Below are 22502 nucleotides of genomic sequence, written 5' to 3'. Positions count from 1 at the left end.
ATAGCAGAGTTTGACAATATCCACAATCATTAAATTGTTTCATGCAGATTGCAGGTTTATATCATAATCTTGTAGTGCATATAAAAAAATAAATAAAGCAGGGGTCTAGAGTTCATATGACTATGGAGAAATCAAGATGACAGGAATCACCAAACAAAGAAAAGTTTAGGAAAATATCTAATCTTCGAGTGAGCTTGTATAAACTGCTTTAAAACAATCCAGCACAAAACCCATCAAATCTGTATTCCTTACCAGCAAGTAAACGAGAAACAGGGAGATGAATGCTAACTTTTTCCTGAGAAACACAGTATCTGATAGTCTCAACTGAGTGTCCACACATGTTGAGGTCAATTGGTTGCTCTCCATCAGTAAAACCACTGTGGCATTGCATCAATGTGGTCAAACTTTTCTTATATGCTTCAATAAGCACTTTCTCCTAGAAAAAAGATCGAATTTATTCAAAGAAAAGCATGGCTCTACATAAAGTTACAGCATTATTTATTATTAAAATAACATGTTAAGGATGTACCAAGATAAAAGCTAGCCCCAGCTTATTTGGTTGAATACAAAAAAGTATGATGAGTGGAATGAGTTTACTCAGAATAATTCTGTGAAGACGTTACATGAAAAGGTATCTGGAGCTGTGTAATAGTAAGCAAAGGACAGAATACATTTATATTCACTTGCTTTGATGTAATTGGCTTGCTTTAATGTTATCCTTGAAGTGCTGGGCTCTGAGCCCCAAAAGGGGAACTATCTGCAAGATATGGGTATTTGCCATCTATGCCCTCATCTTGTCAGGTGGAGTGCTGGAAAGTCCTGGCCAAAGAGATGTATGCTGCTTTGTGATAAGGAATGTATGAATATTTGCTTGGGTGCAGAAAAGCCATATCCTTGCTGTGATGTCCATCCCACTTCTGCAAAGGCTAGGAGACCTGACAGGCTGCTTTGCTGCAAGTCTACAACCTTCTTTAATAAAGCACTAGAACGGATAACCCTGATGTTTTTTACATCCTTCTTTGGTACCCCTGCACCCAACCACTCCCATGGGCCCTCCTTTGGGCCTGTGGTTCAGAACAGTAATTGTGGGCCATAAATAAGGTTGTTGATCAACCCGCTGCTAATCAAGCATCAATAAAACTTTGCCAGCTACATGGATCACTAAACTATATAATTTAACTAGGTGAGCTTTCATTGTCAAACAGCTAAAAAAGAAATAGGCAACTAGATTAAAAGTATTTTATCATTTCTTATTCACGGGAGAAGCTGCAAAATTATGGGCATGTTATGATCAGTCCTCCTTTTTAGATTAAAGGGTAAAGGTAAAGGGGCCCCTGACCATCAGGTCCAGTCGTGTCCGACTCTGGGGTTGCGGCGCTCATCTCGCTCTATAGGCCGAGGGAGCCGGCGTTTGTCCGCAGACAGCTTCCGGGTCATGTGGCCAGCATGACAAAGCTGCTTCTGGCGAACCAGAGCAGCGCACGGAAACGCCGTTTACCTTCCCGCCGGAGCGGTCCCTATTTATCTACTTGCACTTTGATGTGCTATCGAACTGCTAGGTGGGCAGGAGCTGGGACCGAACAACGGGAGCTCACCCTGTTGCAGGGATTCGAACCGCTGACCTTCTGATCAGCAAGCCCTAGACTCTGTGGTTTAACCCACAGCGCCACCTGGGTCCCCCTTTTTAGATTAAGGACAGGGAAAAATGGTTCAAACCAAGAAGGCAACAGATAATTCTTCTCCCATTTATATATATCCCTCTTCCCCCTTCCTTCTACCCCTTGAGATATAAAGTACTAGTCCAAGTCTTAGTTCTTTTTGCAACATGAAGTCTACAATCTAGTCCATTCCAATAATCATTACCTGAAAAATGTGCACAGTGTTGGAGATCCCAATTTTTAAAGCAGTTTGGTTTCACTGATGCACACCATATTGTTTATTTATATACAAGAACCTTAAGAAAATGTAGCTATTTTATTCATTCATATTAATCCGAACACATCTGAAGTAGATACAACTTACATCTAAAGCACACCAGTCCTGCATCATTGAGATGACATGGGTCAATTTCATCTGCAACGTGAACGCTGCTTCCCACTCTGGTTCCATTTCGATATGCTGCCCAACTTGGCGGGTTATTGGATCCATGCCCTACAGAAATAGGAAAAAAGCCAAATCATTTAGAAGAGAAGCATCAAAGCAACAGGGCAGGGTCACTGCTGAGACTCAGCAAATCTTGCCTAGTGATTGCCTACAGAGGGAACTGTAGAAATATTTAGCTCTACTGAAATTGGGGCAACTGTAAAAAATAGATTTCCAAAGCCTAGCAATATTTTAACAGTAGTAGTGGAAGAAGAAGAGTTTGGATTTGATATCCCGCTTTATCTGAAGGAGACTCAAAGCGGGTAAGATTCTCCTTTCCCTTCCTCCCCCACAACAAACACTGTGAGGTGAGTGAGGCTGAGAGACTTGAAAGAAGTGTGACATGTGGAGCAGCAGGGACGCGAACCCGGTTCACCAGATTACGAGTCTGCCGCTCCTAACAACTACACCACACTGGCTCAGTAACATGAAGAGTCACCTATACCATCTCATTTGTTACTCCTTGATAAATATAAGTAGCTGAAGAAGAAGAAATCACCTACCTGCATACACTTCAGTAACTCCAAGAAGACGTCAAAGCCATCTAGAAATTTTTGCCTCAGATCATCAGACCACTCAACTGGTTTGCTTATCAGAACGTACCTGAAGTACAGCAGAAATAAGTTTTCAATCTGATTTTGGGCTATCCATGTAAAAATATTTTTGTCTGATAGGTATAAAAAGACTCACTTTAAATCCAGAATCAGGCTTTGGACTCGTCTGAACTTGAAAGCCTGTAGCGCGGTATACCGTTCGAACTGAAATCTGCCCTGTATATCTCGATGTCTTAAGTGGTCCATAAATGTTGAGATGATAGTAGTCATGAGGTTCTCCTCTACTATTAACATTCGAGCCTATGTCAAAATAGATATTTAAAGGTTTGTTTCTATCATGTCTGCTAATGACAGAGATAAGAGACTCAACTAACAGAAGGCGGCTCATGTATATGGTTTTTATGTGTATATAAGGTAGCCCTATTTGTGTAGCAAAAGCAGTCTGGACAGGAAAGCCAGTTACTAGGTGGGAGATCACCTGAGAATCCTCTGATCCTTGAAGGATAAAATAAAAGTTACAACTCCATGTCTATAGCTAGGAATTGTACTTTTAATGGCTGACAGGGGTTTATCTATCGCTCATATGAAAACAAAAGAGTCATAAAAGTACTAATTGGCATGATTTTTTTGGTTCTAAATCCCTATAACCCACTTTTCATCACTTCGTTTTAATCAGATCTATAAAAAGGTACCCAATTTGGGCAATATAACAATCTATTTACATCTCAACCAAGATGTACACAGGATCTTTCCTGAGGAAAAAAAATGTTTAAGTAACTGAGGGAAAATAAACTGTTGGCTTTAACCTTACGTGAAAACATTACCCATATTTATTCAGTCTAACATATCTGAATCAGTTAACAACCATAATTTGGTACTTTTCTCATTAAAAGGAGTACATTTTCTTCATACTATGTTCAGCACTTTATAATCTTCACTAGAAATTTTCAAGCAGTCACCTTAAATAGCTACACCCATAATTATGTTATTTCTATTATGGCACTGTAACCCTAATCCAATTTCAAAAGCATAGCACTGGAGCCCTACAGGTATACAGAGATCTTTGCACGACTAATTTTGCCTCATTCAGTTCCACCTCCTCACTGGACTGAGATACAGAGTTGAAATATAAAAAGGACATTAACATATGTCTCAAAGAGTGTCAGATCATATTCCCCATTATTGCCAAATGCCTCCAACACAAGCATGTTTCATGTATATCCATTATTACGTTAATATTTCTGATTGCTCGGTACATTACTAAAAGGAAAAACTGTTGCAGCCATACCTGTCACTGAAGTTCTCAACAGAAAATATTTGTATGAATTACAAGTATACTAAAGCACCAACCTAATGTCTTGCTCATTCCTTAAAGCACGGATCCTCTGGGGACAGGAATTCATCTATGAAACTATTATACTCTAGCTACTAATTTAACATAAATGAGTCTTGTGGTCTAATACTATCACAGAAGTACTAGTAGGGAATCTCTTTCCCCTCCCCTCTGCTCTTTCCGCCAGTGCCTATTTTGGACTGTAATCTCCTTGTGAGCAGAGATCTCTATTTTATCCATGAAACTATGCAACACTGATTACCTGTGTATGAAACAATAACAAGTTATTAATGTCAGATCTGAGCGGGAGTTGAGGCAAAGAGAGTTTCAGTCAGCATTTAAGTACTTACAAGTGAAGGCACTGTGAATATCTGTACCGAAAGGTCAGCAATTGAGTACTCTCTGTCGTGGTCATCTTTCACATAATCATTCTGCAATCGCTCATAATTCTATTAAAGAAGGAGGCAAAAAAGGCAAAGGGTGCCAACTATCAGTTTAAAAAAGGAGCCACTACTCACCAGAGTAGGCACAGTGAAGAGCTGAACAGAGAGAGCAGTCACCGACACTGGCCGCTCGTGATCATCCTCCATAAAATCTCTCTGCAACTGCCGATAATTCTAAACAACAAGGGGGAAATTCACCTCTAATCTGCACTGACCAGATGGTCTAACTAAATTTAAAGCTGGCAATAGGATGATTTTCTACTAAAAACTGCATTTGTGCAGAAACAGTGCAAACAAACTTGCAGCATCATCACCATTCACTAGACCATTAACAAGCACAGTTATAGCAACAGTTACTTGTGTCAGGCAAAAGGAAGTCAGTTAGAAGTTGCCATAAAGAAATGCTATTGAGTTTAGCCAATATTTAGAGGTCATATTTGGGAAGCAGGGCAATATATAAGAATAAATTTTTATTTTTTAAGATTACATGGTTGACTACTCCAAGTTATTCGAAAATGACGCCTGACTTCATTCCACAACACAACAGCCCTATTCAGACGATCTTTCAGGCTTCGTAAACCACAGTTAGCTAGGAATGAGAGCTCCTCCCTCCCCCTCCCCAAGCCAGAGTTCACCATTACGCCTGGTTTAACCTTGGTTAACTGCTTTTTTATTTGGATTGTTAGGCACATCCAACAAAAGTGGTAACATGTGCCATCCAAATCACATAGGAATATACATTTCCACATTTAGGCTCTGACCCAAAGCTTCCACATTGACTTTAATATTGAGGCCAGCTTTGTGCACGCATCTAAACAGTACATGCAGATCTGCCCAAACATCAAGTCATCAGGCAGTCCTTCTACGTGCAGGAATACCATGTACAACCCAGAACTCCAAAAGGTATAAGGAGCCTTAGGCAACAGGTTGTTACTATTTAGTGCAGGCATGGCCAAACTCCCCCCCCCCCAGCTGTTTTGGGACTACAGTTCCCATCACCCCTGACCACTGACCCTGTTAGCTAGGGATGATGGAAGTTGTAGTCCCAAAAACACCTGGAGGGCCAAGTTTGGCCATGCCTGATTTAGTGTAACAATCTATGTGTTCCACTATGTGGTGCTGACCTTTAAAACCCTAAACAGCCTCAGCCCAGTATACCTGAAGGAGCGTCTCCACCCCCATCATTCAGCCCAGACACTGAGATCCAGCTACGAGGGTCTTCTGGTGTTATTGTGCTTTTAATTTTTCTGTAGGGAGCTGTTGGGAAACCCAGCCAGGTGGGCAGGGTATAAATAATAAAGTCAGACTTTGCATTTTAAAGTATTGTTCATTAAGAAAGTTACTCACCCTTGCAAATCGGATAGCAAAGAGCTTCTTGTACTTCAAATCCATAAGTAGGCTGCTCATGAATAACTGATGGTACACACTTCTAGCTCCTGTTGTTGTTGTTTAAAAAAAGAAAGATACATATCAATGTGGAGGATTATTATATGACAGCATCATCCAAATAACTTTAGAGCCATCATCAAGTTTTGACAATGTGCTGATGTAGAGACTGAAATAGTTAAAAAATCATTTTAAGTTCTCATGAAGATAAGGTGTCCTAACAATTTGAGTGGGACTCACTCCCTATTAAGTGTGTTTAGGATTGCAGCCTTAAAAGACTTGTTTTACCAAAAAAGCAACTCAGAGGGCCTTCTGGTGGTTCCCTCACTGTGAGAAGCATAGCTGCCAAGTTATCCCTTTTTTTAAGGGATTTTCCCTTATGCTGAATAGGCTTCCTCGCGAGAAAAGGGAAAACTTGGCAGCTATGGTGAGAAGTGAGGTTACAGGGAACCAGGCAGAGGGCCTTCTCAGTAGTGGCAACCGCCTTGTGGAATGCCCTCCCTTCAGATGTCAAGGGTAAGCCTTGCACAGTATAGCACAGGAAGCATAGCAAGACGTGGCACAACATTAAGCACCACCCAGTCTATAGCTCTGCTTCTCCAGAAATTTAGAGGTGTAGATGCTTGTTTGGCTTAGTTCTGAGCTTGGCATAGATCAATGCCTCACTACTTCTAGCCTTGCTTCTTATGATATCCTGAGCAGCACTTTCCTCTTGACGGTGCCTTCCACCAAGACTGCAGTAAACCAGGAGTAAACTAAGCTATATGAATTTTGTATGAGTACCTAACGTCTGTGCCCATCCCCAGTGGCGTAGTAATGGGGGGCGGGGAGCAGCAGGCTGGACAGGGGTAATCACCTCCGACGGCCGCCGCTGCCAGGATGAGCTGCGGAAAGAGCTCTGGCGGCTTCCGAGCCCGGCCCCTCCACGACGTCTCCTCCCTGCCGGAGGAGTCACCCTCCGCCGGCAGCACAGCCTTCGCCTGCCTCCACGATGACTCTGAAGAAACCCAGGCAGCAGGCGAGCAGGACTAGCCCCTGTGGAGCCAGCGCAAACTGGCTGTGAGGAGAACCGCCTCAAGCGCAGTAAGGACGGGCGGAGGGAGGGCCAGAGGGAGAGGGGGTGGCCTGCTGGATGCCGCCCGCTGCTGCCTGCTGTGTCGCCACCGCGGCACGTCATATCCCTCCTGTGCGCGCATGTGTTGTGCGTCGTGATGCGCGACGCATGCGCACGATGAACACCCCGCCCCGTGGCGGGGTGCCTTCGAGTTTGCCGCCCCGGGCAGCCAGGCAGCTTAGCTATGCCGCTACCCATCCCTCTCATCACAGCTGCTTTTTGCTCTGATTTATCTAGGCTGCTCTAGCTGTCTGAAAGAAGATGAGTTCCAGCAATCGAACTGTGGTGCAGGTAGATTCTTAAAACAAGGAATAGCCTACCTTTCCAGAGTTTAGAATCGGACAGCATTAGTTCATCCACAAGAGAAGAGTTTTCTCCAGGTACCTCCTGTAAGCCAACTTGACACAATATCCTTCGAAGGCCATCTAATTAAGGAGAAACAGTAATACATGAACTGGTTTGCTTTAATCATCCGTTTTGTGCATAAAACTCAGTTGTACGTAAGACAATTAAATCTCCAACATGAACATTCTTAAAATAGAAGGCATTCATCTTTATTTCGTATTTACTACAGATATGCATGATCTCCAACATAGAAAGCTTAAGTGATGTAAGGTCATTAGAGGAGAATCATATTTAGAAAGCAGACAGGTGGGACCTGAAATTGCTCAGGGATAGGGATGATTTGCAGTCAGGAAATGGCATGGGAGAAATATAAAACTCTCCCTACTTCAGGTGCCCTTGCGGCTGATTTTAGGAAACGAAAAGAATGTTGGAAGATTCTTTCAGGGACTTTCCACATCACAAGTAGCTTCGTCCTCATGCTTTAAGTAAAATGGACCAATAAGCCTGAACACATATTTTTGTTATGTTTGTACCATGTTCACAAGACCTTATCCGTCTATCATTCTGTCCCTAGAAAGAGGAATGTTCTGCTTTTCAATCATGACTTTTCTCTTTCAACTATATCATAATTGTTTCAAATTTCAGTACCTGAATATCCAATAATATTGCCAAGCCAAGTTAGAAGCTTCAAACCAAAACTCTGATGGGCAACAATAGATGAATGCATAACTTGAACCTTCAGCGGCTTAGTCTGGCGACTGGTACTTCTCTTAAGAAAAGGAAAGGGGAAAGGGCAAGGAAAAGAGAAGCCATTAACAGGTTTTGCCCCAAACACAGCACTTTTCTTTTCAAGTTTGTACAGTTAAGACACAGAACAATCCCAGGCAACTGGATTTTCATGGTTTTCCAATATCTAGTACTATATGTCTACACTTTATAATGCAAGAATTGTAAAACTTGAATTCTGTTTCTAATACTGTACTGAAGGTGAACAGCCTTAGGAACAATTGAAATTAGTCCATCACCACATTTAGGTTCAACTTCCCTTACCCTTTCTGGCTCTGACAGATATGACTACAGCAAAGGGCTTCCAATGGAGAGCACATTACTTGTCTGAGAGGCATGGGGGGCCATGAGTTCAAGGCTTCTTTCCCAACAAAAGATTTCAGTCTTCAATCCCATCATGCAATTAAATGACACAGTCAAGGCCAAAAGTGCAAAGAATCTATTCACCACAATGCAGGTCACAGTCTAGTTTTGGACATTGTGCATGTAATTCAGTTATGACTGCAGAGAAACATTATGGCTACACTCTTTTGAATACACAATTTTTGATCCAGTAGATGTATCTGCTGAACTTTGCTTCTTAGCATGAGTCATACATGTTGGACTGGGGGTTTCTTCATTAGACCCCTAGAATCTTAGGGAAGACTTGAGCTGAAAATACAGTATACATTTTCCATTCCAATCCTATGCATCTTTACTCACAAACACTATAGCAATTTGAAGGAAAACACCAGTCCTTTGAACTTTGCCTGGAAATAAGACTGCGAGCCAATTCAACACTTTAAGCACTGGTGAGTTGTCATCCCAATACCCGATTCCCATTTAACAGTCCAGCAATTATACTCTGAATTATTTTTAGTTTTCAGTCTTCAAAGGCAACTCCATGTACAATACATTGCAGTAATCTAATCTGGAGGTTACCACAATTTTAAAGTAGAATGTGCCAATTTTTAGTTTTTGAAGAACGATAGAAGCATCAGGCAAGTGACTTACAAGGCATGCTGCCACTTCCATCAGACACATTTAACATTTCCTTAACATTCTTAAAATGTCACATACAGTTTTAAAATGTTAATGGGCAGATATGCTATAAGTGAATTGATTATAATGAACTAAGGATATATACCGTACCATTCAGTTAAGGGAAATGAAGCAATGTCACTTACCACTATCACCGATTTGGCTTGGTCACAGTACTGAAAGTCTCCATAGCGAACTGACCTGCGTCCCTGTTAAACAGTTACATGGCTATTAACGGCTAATTAAAGATATAACTAAAACTTTAAATAATATGTTTTGATTGCCCATTGAAGTCACCTACGTTTCTTACCCTTGAATTAGACTGCTTGAATTAATTCAACCCTATACCAACAATGACTTCTGCTAATAGCACATATTAACACAATTAAGCTTGTGTTAAATATATTTAACATAAGTTAAAATGTCATATGTTCAGTTTAAGTATGCACCGTGTTTCCCATATTTTAAGACACCGTCTTATATTTATTTTACTTGGCTTATTTTCGGGGTGTGTGTGTGTCTTTTTATTATTATTACTGCAAGTACGGTACATCCTTACCACAGCCAGTGTTGCTGGCTGTCACGTTGCTGCTGCTGGATCCCGGAGGCGGCCTGCTGGGTGGGTGCCAAGCAGCGCCACACGGAACACCGGTTTGAGGCAGCCTGCCAGGTTGGTGCTGATCAGCGCCACGCGGAGTGCTGGATCGAGGAGCCGGTCTGCAGTCAGCGCCCAGCAGCTCCACGCTGGATGGAGGAGGCGGTGCTCCATGCGGCACTGCTGGGCGCTGACTCTGCAGACCAGCCTGCTGGAACGGCGCCAATCAGTGCCGCGCGGAGCACCGGATCAAGGAAGCGGTCTGAAGGGTTAGCAGCCAGCAGTGCCGCACGGAGCACCGCCTCCTCAATCCAGCGCAGCACTGCTGGGCACCGACCCTGCAGGCCGCTTCCTTGATCCAGTGCTCCGTATGGCGCCGATCAGCACCGACCTGGCAGGCTGCCTCCTCGATCTGGCGGCCTGCCAGGTCGGCACCAATCAGCATGGCGCGGAGTACCGGATCGAGGAAGTGGCCTGCAGTGTCGGTGCCCAACGGCGTCGCACGAAGTACCGCCTCCTCAATCCAGCAGCGCCACGCCTCGCTGACTCTGGGCGCCGACTCTGCAGACTGGCTCCTTGATCCGGCGCTCCATGCGCTGACCCAGCAGGCCGCCTCCTCCTGCTGCCGCGGCTTGTGTGCTGGGACCTGCTGGCTGGCTGGGACACTCGGCAGTCTCGCTCCGCACGACGCGGAGGTATCTCTTATTTTCGGGGTATGTCTTATATTTCAAAAATCCTTAAAAATACTGCTACGTCTTATTTTATGACTACGTATTAAAATAGGGGAAACACGGTGTGTATGCTTCACATATGTTTATCATGTAAATTGCATTTATTGCTGATATAGCGAATATCACATATGAAAAAGCAAACAAAACTATTAAATTCCTCAGCAATTCTGAAAGATCCACAATCTTATGATAAATATATACCTTTTGAGCTGGGATTTATTTAAACAAACAAACAAATGAAAGGGTTTTTTTAAAAGAGAGAGAGAGAGAGAGAGAAACATACACACTATGATATCACATCACTCTGGGTGGTTAAGGCTAACCAGGGCTATAGGCAGGCAAATTCAGTTTCCTGCCCCTGAATTAGACTGAGGCCCATTTTGGTTTTAGTTGAGTTTCATGTGTTAAATACTTATCCTAAATTACACTCCAGCAGAGGCTTCCATAACTGGAAGGGGGAGAGAGGAGGTTTTCATCGGAGCCGAGCCTCTGTGAATGCAGGGACATAATTCAGATATAACCATAGGGTGTGTTTCCCCCCACCCTTCAAAAAAACTGATTAAGCCATCTTACATGCAGTCTGATTGTTGCATGAGAGGGAAATGGTTGAATAACCCTTAAGAGTTTATTGATTCAAAACACATTGGTGAGCAATAAACTCACTGATTCTTGTGCATAATTTTGAGATTTGCTCTTTTTTGTGTCCTGTGCTAGTGCTTTCCCTCTGGCCAGTCTTTTTTTATTTTTATTTTTTTCGGATTTCAGCAGCAGCCACACACCCTCCACAATTAACTTTCAGCCTCAGAGTGAGCATGTTGCTTGTAAAATATTCAGTGCTGCAAAGATTGGAGAGAGCCTCACTTCGTTTTTACAGGTTTGGCCTCTACTGTATGTTACATTAGAAAAGACTGGCTAAAATATATTTTCTTGGTGGATGGTGTAAAAAGAGAGGAGGTTTTTTCCAATTTTAAAAAGTGCTTTCCCAGAGACTCACTGTGAAGTTAACTTGCTAAAGCATTGCCAAAGAATCTCAGGCTGGGAAGGCATCCAGGAAGGAAGTGTCCCAACTTTCACAGCATGATTTGCGAAGTGGAGGTGGTGGAGCAAGTATAATCAAGGAAAGAACTAATGAACTATGCTCCAGTGTTGCTTTGGAAATTGCCTAGTTCCTTCTATTCCTTCAAATAAGGTAAATAGTTGATCAGCTAGCAGGAAGGAAGAATGGAAGGAACTACAGGACTAAATCCTCTTAAACTGACCAAGCTTAATCATTTTTATCCAATATTTCAATGGAAATCTAAAGAGCTTACTTACATCTCTGTCTACAGTTGTTGCAAAACCAATGGCTTCCTTTTGTGTGCAATTGACAGCTTTTTGAAGAGTGTAAATAACCTGTTCATATGTGTGAACTTCATCATTAAAAAGCATGCAGAAGTAAGTATCCGTCTTCTCACTGTAAAGACAGCATTACGAATAAGGAATATAATTCATTTAAATCAATCAAGATATTTTCTCTGGCATTTCAATACTTCTATTTACTGGAATCTCTATTAAGGAAACATACTCAATCAGCAATAGGAAGACGGGGGACTCTTGTGATTAATTTGACTACCGTGCCTTGCATGAGTGGAAAGCTACTTCTGCTTGTACATGACAGCCTCGCCAAATTCCTCTAATTTCCCAATCCATCTGACCCTCTGTGGACCATCCCGCAGGGACTACAGAGCTTCAGGAGCAACTTGGGGAGGGGCAGAGGGGGTTGTAGTGAGGAACATCCTACTACATAGGTGGAGTTCTGTTTTATGTTCTCTGGATCCAAGTTACAGTGGTGCCTCGCTTAACGAATGCCCTGCTCAACGAAATTTCCGCTTAATGAAAGGATTTTTCAAGCGGAGGTTACCTCGCTAGACGAATGCGTTTTACGAAAAATTCATCTAGCGAATCGCGGTTTCGCATAGGAATGCATTGAAATTCAATTAATGCGTTCCTATGGGCAAAAAAAAAAATCAAAAAAATTTCAATGCATTCCTATGGGATTCACTAGACGAATTTTTCGCTATAAGAAAAGACCCGTGGAACGAATTAATTTTGTCTAGCGAGGCACCACTGTACTATGTTGCGTGGACAGGCAGAGTCCCCCCAAACCCAGGCAACCCCTGAATGGAATAATGACTCAAGACAACATGCTACGTGATTAAAATTGGCTTTATATTGGGCATTTATCCTTCCCAGTCCCCAGCCGGGGATCTGGGAGACATCAGGGTTATCCAAAATGTGTGGGGATTGGGCTGGCTCTGGAGAACATATGTTCAAGCAGAGAGCCCGCCCCCCCGCCCCCCGTTTCGCCGCCGTTGGAGGGGAGAGCAATGACAACCTCTCAGCGTGTGGCCAATGCCTCCCCTCAAGACCCCTTTAACGGGGAACCCTGGGATCACTGACGCAAGGGTGGCGTGGGTCACCGCTTCAGCGCCCCCCCCCCCATTTAGGAAGATAGACTAAAGGATTCCGCCCAAGGCCTGAAACCGCCAAAGTTGTGACGTTTTGCTATGGGAAAGGCAAAACCTGCCAATGCAGGAAAATTCCTTTCCGGCCCTTCAACAGCGACCCTGACGTAGCAGCGCCTGTGTACCTGTGGAGAGGAGGTTAACCTGCAAAAGAAGACTTAACTGAGGGAAGGCAGGGTGGGAGAAGCTCAGCAGCCAACTGCTGCTTCGCAGGTAAGGTTCACCCTCTGTTGTGTGGGCAGGGTGGTCCCTCCCCTTACCTATCCGATCCCCTGGCAACACCTCCCCAGGCGGGATTGGGTGATTGGCTGAGGTAGGAGGAGACCTCCAGGTATCTAGCCTGGGGAGGATAAAGCCAGGCCAAACCACCAGAAGCCGCACTGGGATCCAGGGGGCTGCGCGCCAACACGCAAAAGGCATTTGATGTGGGGAACGGTCATTATCCTACGGGATATGCTGGATCCTATTACTATTTTCAATGACATTAGCTTACTGTAGCAGTGCCAAATTGCATTAGATACTTTTGCCAAGAAGCTCTATTCTACAACAACAACAACAACAACCCCTAATTTCTTCAGTAAATAAAAGAGGAGAGGGAGAGAGAACAGACTTTTCAGTAAGAAAAAGTCAATATAATTCTTTAGAGAAGAGTATGCAAAACATTTCCCTTTTAGCCTCTAGGAACAGCTATTTTAAGTATGTTTAGTCAAAGTTATGTCCCACTGAGTGCAATAGCATTTACTCTCAAGTAAGATGTATCCACTGAGTGCAATCCAGAGAAAACTGATTACATTGAAGAACCGCTGAAACTAATATGATGTAAATGTGTGTCACACTTATTTCAATGGGACTAAAAGCACTGGCAACTCTTTTTAGGCTGCACACAATGTCATTTATGAATTAAGATGCAGATAACATTTTCCCATTAAAAACTGTGCCAGTCTTGGAAGTTCAAACAGTAATTTTACTTACACTGTCTCTAAACCAGGTGGTAAATCATTTTCTTTTTCCCATGTTAAAATATCTACAGCATACTGAAACACGATAGCAAAAATATTGTAAGCTTTTGCTATCATATCTTCTGTCAAATGCACAAGAGGATCCTAAAATGAAAAAAGGAGGGAAGTGTTAACATCGAGATAATAATGTCTAATGTTTCCCCTACAGCTAAAAAAAGTTTAACACATCAAAGTTAATTATTTGAAAATTCTTATACAGTGGTACCTCGGGTTAAGAACTTAATTCATTCTGGAGGTCCGATCTTAACCTGAAACTGTTCTTAACCTGAGGTACCACTTTAGCTAATGGGGCCTCCCACTGCCACCGTACAATTTCTGTTCTCATCCTGAAGCAAAGTTCTTAACCCGAGCTACTATTTCTGGGTTAGTGGAGTCTGTTACCTGAAGCGTCTGTAATCTGAAGCGTCTGTAATCTGAGGTACCACTGTACCCTAGTCCAGGCATAGGCAAACTTGTTCCTCCAGTTGTTTTGGGACTACAACTCCCATCACCCCTAGTTAACAGGACCAGTAGTCAGGGATGATGGGAATTGTAGTCTCAAAGCATCTGGAGGGCCGAGTTTGCCTATGCCTGCCCAAGTCTATGGGATCTGGTTGCTAGAAAAACTAGAAAAAGTCATTTTAGTGTTAAAAAGCTCCCGAAGTGAAGAACAAGACACTTAAATACAGAAAACATAATGACGCACACCTGACTGAAATAACAATCTTGATGTATTCCCTCCTGCTTTGTACAGGAGGACGCAAAGATGTCATGTGGGTGGCGTTGCTGGGCCTAGAGTTAGGCCAGAGAGTGGGCTCACAAATTTTGCTCTCTGTCCAAACCAGTTACCTGAGCAACAGCACAAAATAATTTTCAAAACCTGTGTATCCTTACCTCCTCTTCTTCTGTTTCTGAAGTGTTATGTTCATGCTTCTGGCAGTAGGGACCTTCTTTCCAAGCTTCAGTATCGCCACAGTCACAGAAACCTCCTCCACCAGATGTTGTCATCTACAACATTATGAACAAGAAAGTATGCTTCATAAATGAAAACCCAGGGTGGTAAACTTTCTATCCAAAACTGATTGGCAATCTGGGACACAGTGAAGAAGACTTGAGAGACAATTTAGAGATTTGTGGTGGTTTTTCAATCCTTGTGATGTTACGTTAAATAGCTGCTTTAAGGTTTTGTATAACAAATCTTATATTCAATGGAGCAGAGACTACAGGAATGTCCTTTGGGCTCACCACCAGAATAAGGCTCCATCTTCCAGTAATAGCCCTGACAGCTGGCTGATCCCAGTGCCAAAGGATCAGCAAGTCTTATGAAAGGGCAGAGGGGAAGGAAAGTCATTATTACCTTTCAAACTAAGGGTAAATCAATGATATGAGCTATAGCAAGCAGAATTCTCCTTGCTTTTAGAGCTAAGCAGGGCATATTCTCCAGGTCTGTTCTGCCTGCTTTTTTATGAACAAAGATTCAATAGATTCTGTTCCAGCTCAAGCCTCTACTCATGATAAAATGCCTAAAGGTAAAGGGACCCCTGACCATTGGGTCCAGTCATGACCGACTCTGGGGTTGCGCGCTCATCTCGCATTATTGGCCAAGGGAGCCGGCGTACAGCTTCCAGGTTATGTGGCCAGCATGACAAAGCCGCTTCTGGAGAACTAGAACAGCACACAGAAAGGCAGTTTACCTTCCCGCTGTAGCAGTACCTATTTATCTACTTGCACTTTGATGTGCTTTCAAACTGCTAGGTTGGCAGGAGCTGGGACCGAGCAACGGGAGCTCACCCTGTCGTGGGGATTCGAACCGCCGACCTTCTGATCGGCAAGCCCTAGGCTCAGTGGTTTAACCCACAGCACCACCCGCATCCCGATAAAATGCCTACTATTGTACTCAAATATGAAGTCATACAGACAAATCAGCAGACATGATCTTGGAATCATACATTATAGGAATTATTGTATAGAATAAAAGAACAAGAATCACTTGAGTTTATTGCATGACTCACTTATACCAGTTCCTATTTTAGGTTAGATTATGGAAAATACTGACTGGTTGGCCTTATGATTATTAGTTCTGCCAACTTGCATACTTCAAGAAATGCACTTCCCAAAGAAATCATAGGAAGTTTCTCCTTGCTCCAGCAAGTGAATTAGGCGATAACAATATAAGGACATTCTTATATTATATCTCATTCTTCTTTAGTTAGCAGCTATTCTAATGAGACAGTGCATCTGGCTGTTAACCAGAAGGTTGGTAGTTCAAGCCCACCGAGGGTCGGCTGTGGGCAGGATTCCTGCATTGCAGCGGGTTGGACTAGATGACCCTTGGGATCCCTTCCAATGCTAATTCTATGAGTCTATAATCTATGTTAAGCAATCAGAGCAAAAACAGATCCAACTTAAAGATAAGGCCAGGGGAATGGAGAGTGAAGCCTTTCCCTTTCTTTAAGTCTGCAATTTATTATGTTTAATATGTCAACTTGTATGAAGCATATTGTGGGGTGGCAGTGTAGAGAAACAAAATCTGAAAGGGGTAAAATGCCTGATTAAAGCTATGGAATTAATCTCAGGTTCAAAGTAAATAATAATAATTCAACCTACAGTATACAAAGACTGAGCTATATAACTTCAGACTATAAGTGGTGTGGTGTTTTAAGGACTTGTGTTGTTTCATAGATTTTTTTTTTACCTCATTTGACTTTGTTGTAAGCTGCCCTGGGGCATGGGCAAAGAGCATAAAGCATCCTTAGAAAAACAAACATGATAACATACATAACGTATCTGCATTGTTGTGCCATCAAAACTGGATTATCACAGCTGATTAGTAGGAATTAACATTTGCAGACCCCTGATAATTTCTGTAAAGGGGAAATAAATGCAAAAGTTGGGCCAGGGTGTGGGAGGACTGAAGATCAACAGACCACCAAATCCAGAGCTCCACTGGGCACATGGCCTCAGGCTGAGAGGGAGAAGCAGCATTTTACCTGTCCCCTTTCTGTTTTTGTGACGCAACTTCCGGTGGCGCTTCGCCCTTCTATGGGCACCAGAAAATGGCGGCGCCAGCGCCGGAAGTCGCTTCCGCGCATGACCGGAAACACGTAAAAGCGACTTCCAGCGCTGGCGCTGCCATTTTCTGATGCCCATAGAAGGGCAGAGCGCAACCGGAAGTCGCGTCACGCAACTTCCGGTCATGCGCGGAAGCGACTTCCGGCGCCGCCATTTTCTGGTGCCCATAGAAGGGCAAAGCGGCACCAGAAAAATGGCCGCCGGGCCGAAGCCGATTTAAGGGAAAATACCAGTATTTAAACCTAAACGGGAGTCCGTCGGGAAATGGTAAGAAAAAAGGGGTTTTCCCGGCGGATACGGGATACTTGGCAGCTATGCTATTGTTTCCAATAGGAAGGAACACGATCCAGCTCCAGGGTTGTCATATTAATTCCCTCTGCTTTTGGGGTACGTGTGTGTGGAAGGGGTGTCAAGGGAGTGGGAACACTGACCCATCTCTGTAGCATCTACTGGTTTCAGAGCTCAAAGTTGGTAAGATAGGGCTGCAAAGGTTCCTGTGACAACTTGGAGGGGGGCAAACTGGGTCAGATCTCCCATGAGTTTGGACCACTGCCTCCACCCTCACAGGGGGAACTGAAACACCCTATGGTCCCTAGGATGCACTGTCTGGGACCATAGGATTGCAGCCAAAATACCTATTTATTTGTTAATTTCAGCCTTTAGTGCATCATATGTTCAGTGATAAAGGGATATACTAGAGATGCTGTTTTCATCTTTTAAATTACAGTGCTGAGTTATTTGTGAGCGTAAGGTAGCTGCCGTGTCATAACTGTTGACACATCTATTTATTTTCTGTGATTTTATTGTCATTAAGCCCATCTACCTACACTTACACCTAATCTAAGGAAATGAGCTTCAAAGTCAAACTTTTGGTTCCGAAAGCCACAACATTTAATGTTACTCAAAGTACTGATCTGTGTGAAAACATCAGGGCTGCCTGGGCAAGTGGGAGTACTTCCTACATACTGAATTTCATAGCTTTTGTAATGCTACTTTTGCATTGGGGAGCAGAGGAAGAGAGAGGGAGGAGAGGAAAAGGCAATGGGGGGGGGAAGTGTGATAAAATGTACACTCATTTGATTTGACCAAGTCACAAATTTGATACTGAATGAGACATCACTAAAATCACATATAGGCTTACTAACCCTGTATCGATGCTCTCTGTGAACACTTCCCAGGAAACATTCCATGCAAAGCACGCAAGTTGGATCAACTGCACAATCTCTGACAAAAAAGAGAGAGTAGAAAAACATGTAATAAAAGGGCCAACTACACAATATTTAGGATGAACTTCTATACATATTTAACTAAAAACAAGCTCCACTGAATTCAATAGGACACTTCTGAGAAGATCTGTATAGGATTGCACTGCCAACTGCTTGAGAAAAAGCCTGTAATGTATATTGGACACAACCTAGAACCTTCTATCCAGATGGAAATATTATATGTTATTGTTGTTATCAATATCGTTATTTATTGAATTCATATACCACCCTATACCCATGGTGAAAAGTCATGTTTTTGCATGTGGGTGTCTCTTTCCAATTGCTTTTTTAAAACTACAGAAATTAGGATTAAATTTTATAATGGTGCTCATTATGGATGGCTTAGAGGAGAACTGCTATAAAAGTGTGTGATTGGGAGGAGAGGGGAGATTGTTCCTTCTGACAAACTGAAATGTTTGCACTGATGGAACAACTCCCATAGTGCTATGTTGAATTCCCCCCACAGTAGACCCATTCAAATTAATGGCCCCAACTTAGTCATGTTCATTAACTTACATGAGTCTACTCTTCAGTAAAATTTAGTTGAATGCAACCCTATATTTCTCTGGGGTGGCTGACAAGTTGCTAAATCTGGAAGTTCTGTATGTATGTTGGGACCCAAGCATACACATTTATGTGAGAGGGAGAGAGGGGAAATAGCATTTAAGTATGGACAACCCACCACAACTTCTGCAATCCTGACACCCAATTTTGAGAAAGCTGCTGAAATTCCAAAGATTCGTGACACTTGAAACTATGAGGACTAAACTACGGAGAAACAAAAACTGCAGTTCAAAACCAATACCTGCCCAGAAAGCAAAGAATTAAAAAGTACTAAATGGCAGCCACAAATAACCCAAACAGGTTGGGTTTTTGCTGTTCTTTGGAACCAGAGCTCAGGTATAAGAATGGAATCAAATTGTGCCCTCATGAGTATGTAGCCTGATCTAGTTGGGACCTAACGAAAAAAGGGGAGGAGGCATTTTTTGCCAAAATCCTGCATCCAGTTACAACTTCCACACCACCTTCCACACAGCCCAACCATCTGCAGCATGTAGCTGCCTTTCTTCAACTTTAACTGGTATGCCAACTACAACAATACCTGGGCAGGGAACCTGCTTTCACTGTATTCACTGGATTTTAATGGATTGCTTTTATTGTAAACTGCCCTCAATTTTTTTAATGAGCGGTGGTATTAGAAATGTTTTAAATCAATAAATAGAGCTCAAATAATTCAACTGTTAAGGGACTTGACAGTTTAAAAGAAGTGACTAGTTACCTGCAAGAGTATGTAGGTTCGCCAACTTTAAACACTCGGCCACAAAGATGTGAAGGTTTGTTGGATTGCTCAAGTTTCTGAAAGCCAAATGCAGGGTCTTCACCACATAGGTACCATTCCATTGGTCCCAGCAAAACCTGTTGCGCAAGCAAATCTTCGCTTTGTGGGGCTGGATTAGGACCCCTACAGTAAATTTTGGGTACATAGTAGGCAAGGTGCTTGTATATTTCTTCCGGAAGATCAGATGCTTGCAGCCATTTCTTTAAGGGGGGGAAAGTTAACACACATTAGCACTGCCTCTCAGAGTTCTTTGCTCTCCTGCCTCTGCCCCATGACGAGAGACAATATCAAACCCATTCGGGTCACCAGCAAACGTCTCAAATTAAAAAATATTTCCAGCATATTTCTTTATGAAAATACTACAGTGGTGGTAGAACTTTCCTATGCAGTATAACATCTCTACAACTATCAATATAAAATTTAGTCAATTTTAATGTCTACAGTCCAGAGAGATACTCTGAGCATATCCAAGAGCATATCCATGACCAATCAGCAGCTTTGTCAACTTTTTTCCTTTCCTTTTAAAAGCTGCAAGTTTCAAAGCAGTTTACCATGTGGCAATGCGTACACAGAGATGTACAATAAATACAAGTCTAAAGTCAAACTGCACAACTAGCTGGAGGACCCTTTGAAAAGTGGCTGTTGCCTCAAAATTGGTAGTTTCAAAAAGCTTTTAAAGAAAGGTGCAACTACATACAAATAAACCCATAAACACCTGCATTTGGCAACAGCCACAAGACGTCAATGAAGTTTTACTGCTTTTAAAGTTTTATTCAATGGAATTCTGCTGACAGTGTTACATTTAGTATGGGGTGGGGTGGGAGAGAGCCAAGGTGAAGGAATGGAAGCCTTTGAAAGATTTTTTTAAAAAAGTGTTAATCAGAAGACATGGCCTCAAAGCCCATTATATCACTGCTTTTCTTTTAAAACTACCGTCATTAAAAAACACAGAATAAGCAAGTGGGTTTTCAAGGCATGCCAGGAACACAAAGTGATTCAACTTCAGTATGCCTGGCCTGAGGTAACCTCACTTGCCACGCTTGACATTTATGCTGTGCCTGCATGAGAGAGAGAAAATGTTAAATAGCACCGCACAACTGTGCTCAACCTGAAATAGGGGAGGAGGTTCAAGAGAGTATTCCCCAACAAGCAACCATACCAGTGCAGGAAGGATCCAACTGTCTCATGACAGAAATGCATGAAAGTTATTCTGAAAGCTCTTCCTGATTAGCTCAGGTATTTTTCAGCAGTAAAGGAATGAAATAATTTGGTACACCCACCACTGAGAGTAAGAATTGCTTTGCTGGATCAAGACAAGATCCAGCTAGTCTAGCATCTCTTTCTTAACAGAAACCATCCAAATTCTTCTCAAATCAAACTTCACAAGCCCAGGGCATGAAGGTGATGAGCAATTCCTATTACTTTCATCCTGGAATTACCAAACATATACAGAGTGAACCTTGCAATTTCCAAAATTTAACCTAATATTTGGACATGCTGGTAGCAAAACTAGCTTCCTCTTTGGGGCTCATTTTTGGCAATGGAAGGGGGTCGGACTCATCCTTTTTACTGTGAAGCTGGATGAGCATTTTAGGAATTTTTTATTGTATGTCATTTTAAACATTCTGGTTTCTATTTGATTTTATCTGTTTGTATTGTATCTAGCTTTGAGACTTTTTTGCATAAAGCAACTAACAAATATAATTAATAATAAAGAACATGGGTTTTCACAGCTCCATCCAATACTTGTTATTTTCTGGAAATATTTTGACTTGATAACTTATTCAGAATGCAGAACCTGATATCTATGATATTTAAACATACTGTACCTGAAAAAATCCTATAACCATGCTTACAGATTCAAATATGCTACTTTTTACACAAAGATAAAACACTTGCATTTTTCAAGTGCAAATAATTTATAATTTCAAATTAAAATTAAAGCCACATTTTAATTATATTCTTTCTAGGTTTTAATTCTATGTACAGTATACTGAGTATGTACAGTATACTCAGAGAACATTTAATCATAATAAACTAGCCACATAAAATATATATTTTAAAAGATATAAAGCATTTAATTTTAACAATTCCATAAGCATAGTTTGTGATAACATTAGGAAAGTTAAACACAACTTAATATTAGACATCTTTGGTGACTACACAGGAGTGCCTCGGCTACAAGTTTGCCTTCTACTGTACAAGATATACTTTCCTTTGTTTTGACAAAAGGGTGCAAGATACAAAAGATAAGAACATACTGTTTGTTCACATTAAATGAAAAGGCAACTGTAAGTTACCACAAGTTCCCTACAAAAATTCAAATCTCCACAGGAGAAAAAGAGAGCTTCACATACAAACAAGATTTTTCAATTTTCTATACCAATCTATTATATATTTAAAAACTTTTATTTAACATGTTACTGATAGCTACTACGAGGACTATAAAACACTCCATATTGCTAAAAGCCCCACAATGGGCAACAGATTCCAATTCCACAATTCTATGTGCCAATCCTGCAAATGATTGTGGGTATGGGAAGAACCAAATCTGCAAGCACTAGATTCAAAATGTCTAAATATACAGATTATCAATTAACCACAGGATGCTACTGAGATCAATTGTGAATTTATTGAGCTTAACATATAAACATAAAGTAACAACAATTATGATGCCTTCCATAGTTCTAGTTACAGGTAGGTAGCCGTGTTGGTCTGACATAGTCGAAACAAAATAAAAAAAATTATGATAATACATTAATCATAAATACAATTATGATAATACATTTCTGGGAATCAAGAGAATACTATGAAAAAGTATCAAGACTTCAACAAAAAAAGGTAAAATTCAGTCCTGGGGGAAAAGTATTTTACT

The 22502-nt window shown here is 41.9% G+C and overlaps 1 protein-coding gene across 3 annotated transcripts in view; it reads right to left on the bottom strand.

Moving 5' to 3' along the window:
* Positions 1 to 22502, bottom strand: part of UBR2 (ubiquitin protein ligase E3 component n-recognin 2) — a 59513-nt gene that overhangs the window by 35137 nt on the left and 1874 nt on the right. The window contains exons 1-15 of one of the 3 annotated variants that reach the window (XM_088666736.1): positions 20908 to 21056; positions 19568 to 19827; positions 18169 to 18247; positions 14846 to 14959; positions 13926 to 14056; positions 11764 to 11902; positions 9270 to 9332; positions 7966 to 8086; positions 7293 to 7397; positions 5820 to 5908; positions 4380 to 4478; positions 2833 to 2996; positions 2646 to 2745; positions 2023 to 2151; positions 253 to 436 (exon numbers count right to left, since the gene is read on the bottom strand). In XM_088666736.1, coding sequence (XP_088522862.1) covers positions 253 to 436; positions 2023 to 2151; positions 2646 to 2745; positions 2833 to 2996; positions 4380 to 4478; positions 5820 to 5908; positions 7293 to 7397; positions 7966 to 8086; positions 9270 to 9332; positions 11764 to 11902; positions 13926 to 14056; positions 14846 to 14959; positions 18169 to 18247; positions 19568 to 19689 — 1639 coding nt within the window. In that variant the 5' untranslated portion in view covers positions 19690 to 19827; positions 20908 to 21056. Of the gene's footprint in view, positions 1 to 252; positions 437 to 2022; positions 2152 to 2645; positions 2746 to 2832; positions 2997 to 4379; positions 4479 to 4547; positions 4647 to 5819; positions 5909 to 7292; positions 7398 to 7965; positions 8087 to 9269; positions 9333 to 11763; positions 11903 to 13925; positions 14057 to 14845; positions 14960 to 18168; positions 18248 to 19567; positions 19828 to 20907; positions 21057 to 22502 lie in introns of those variants that run through there. The other 2 variants (XM_060273037.2, XM_060273036.2) reach the window with 2 other exon arrangements.

Source organism: Zootoca vivipara, chromosome 3 (assembly GCF_965207765.1).
Source record: "Zootoca vivipara chromosome 3, rZooViv2.hap1.1, whole genome shotgun sequence".
NCBI classification, from domain to species: Eukaryota; Metazoa; Chordata; class Lepidosauria; order Squamata; family Lacertidae; genus Zootoca; species Zootoca vivipara.
Note: the sequence above shows the minus strand (reverse complement) of the source record. Positions and strands in the feature narration are given on the sequence as shown.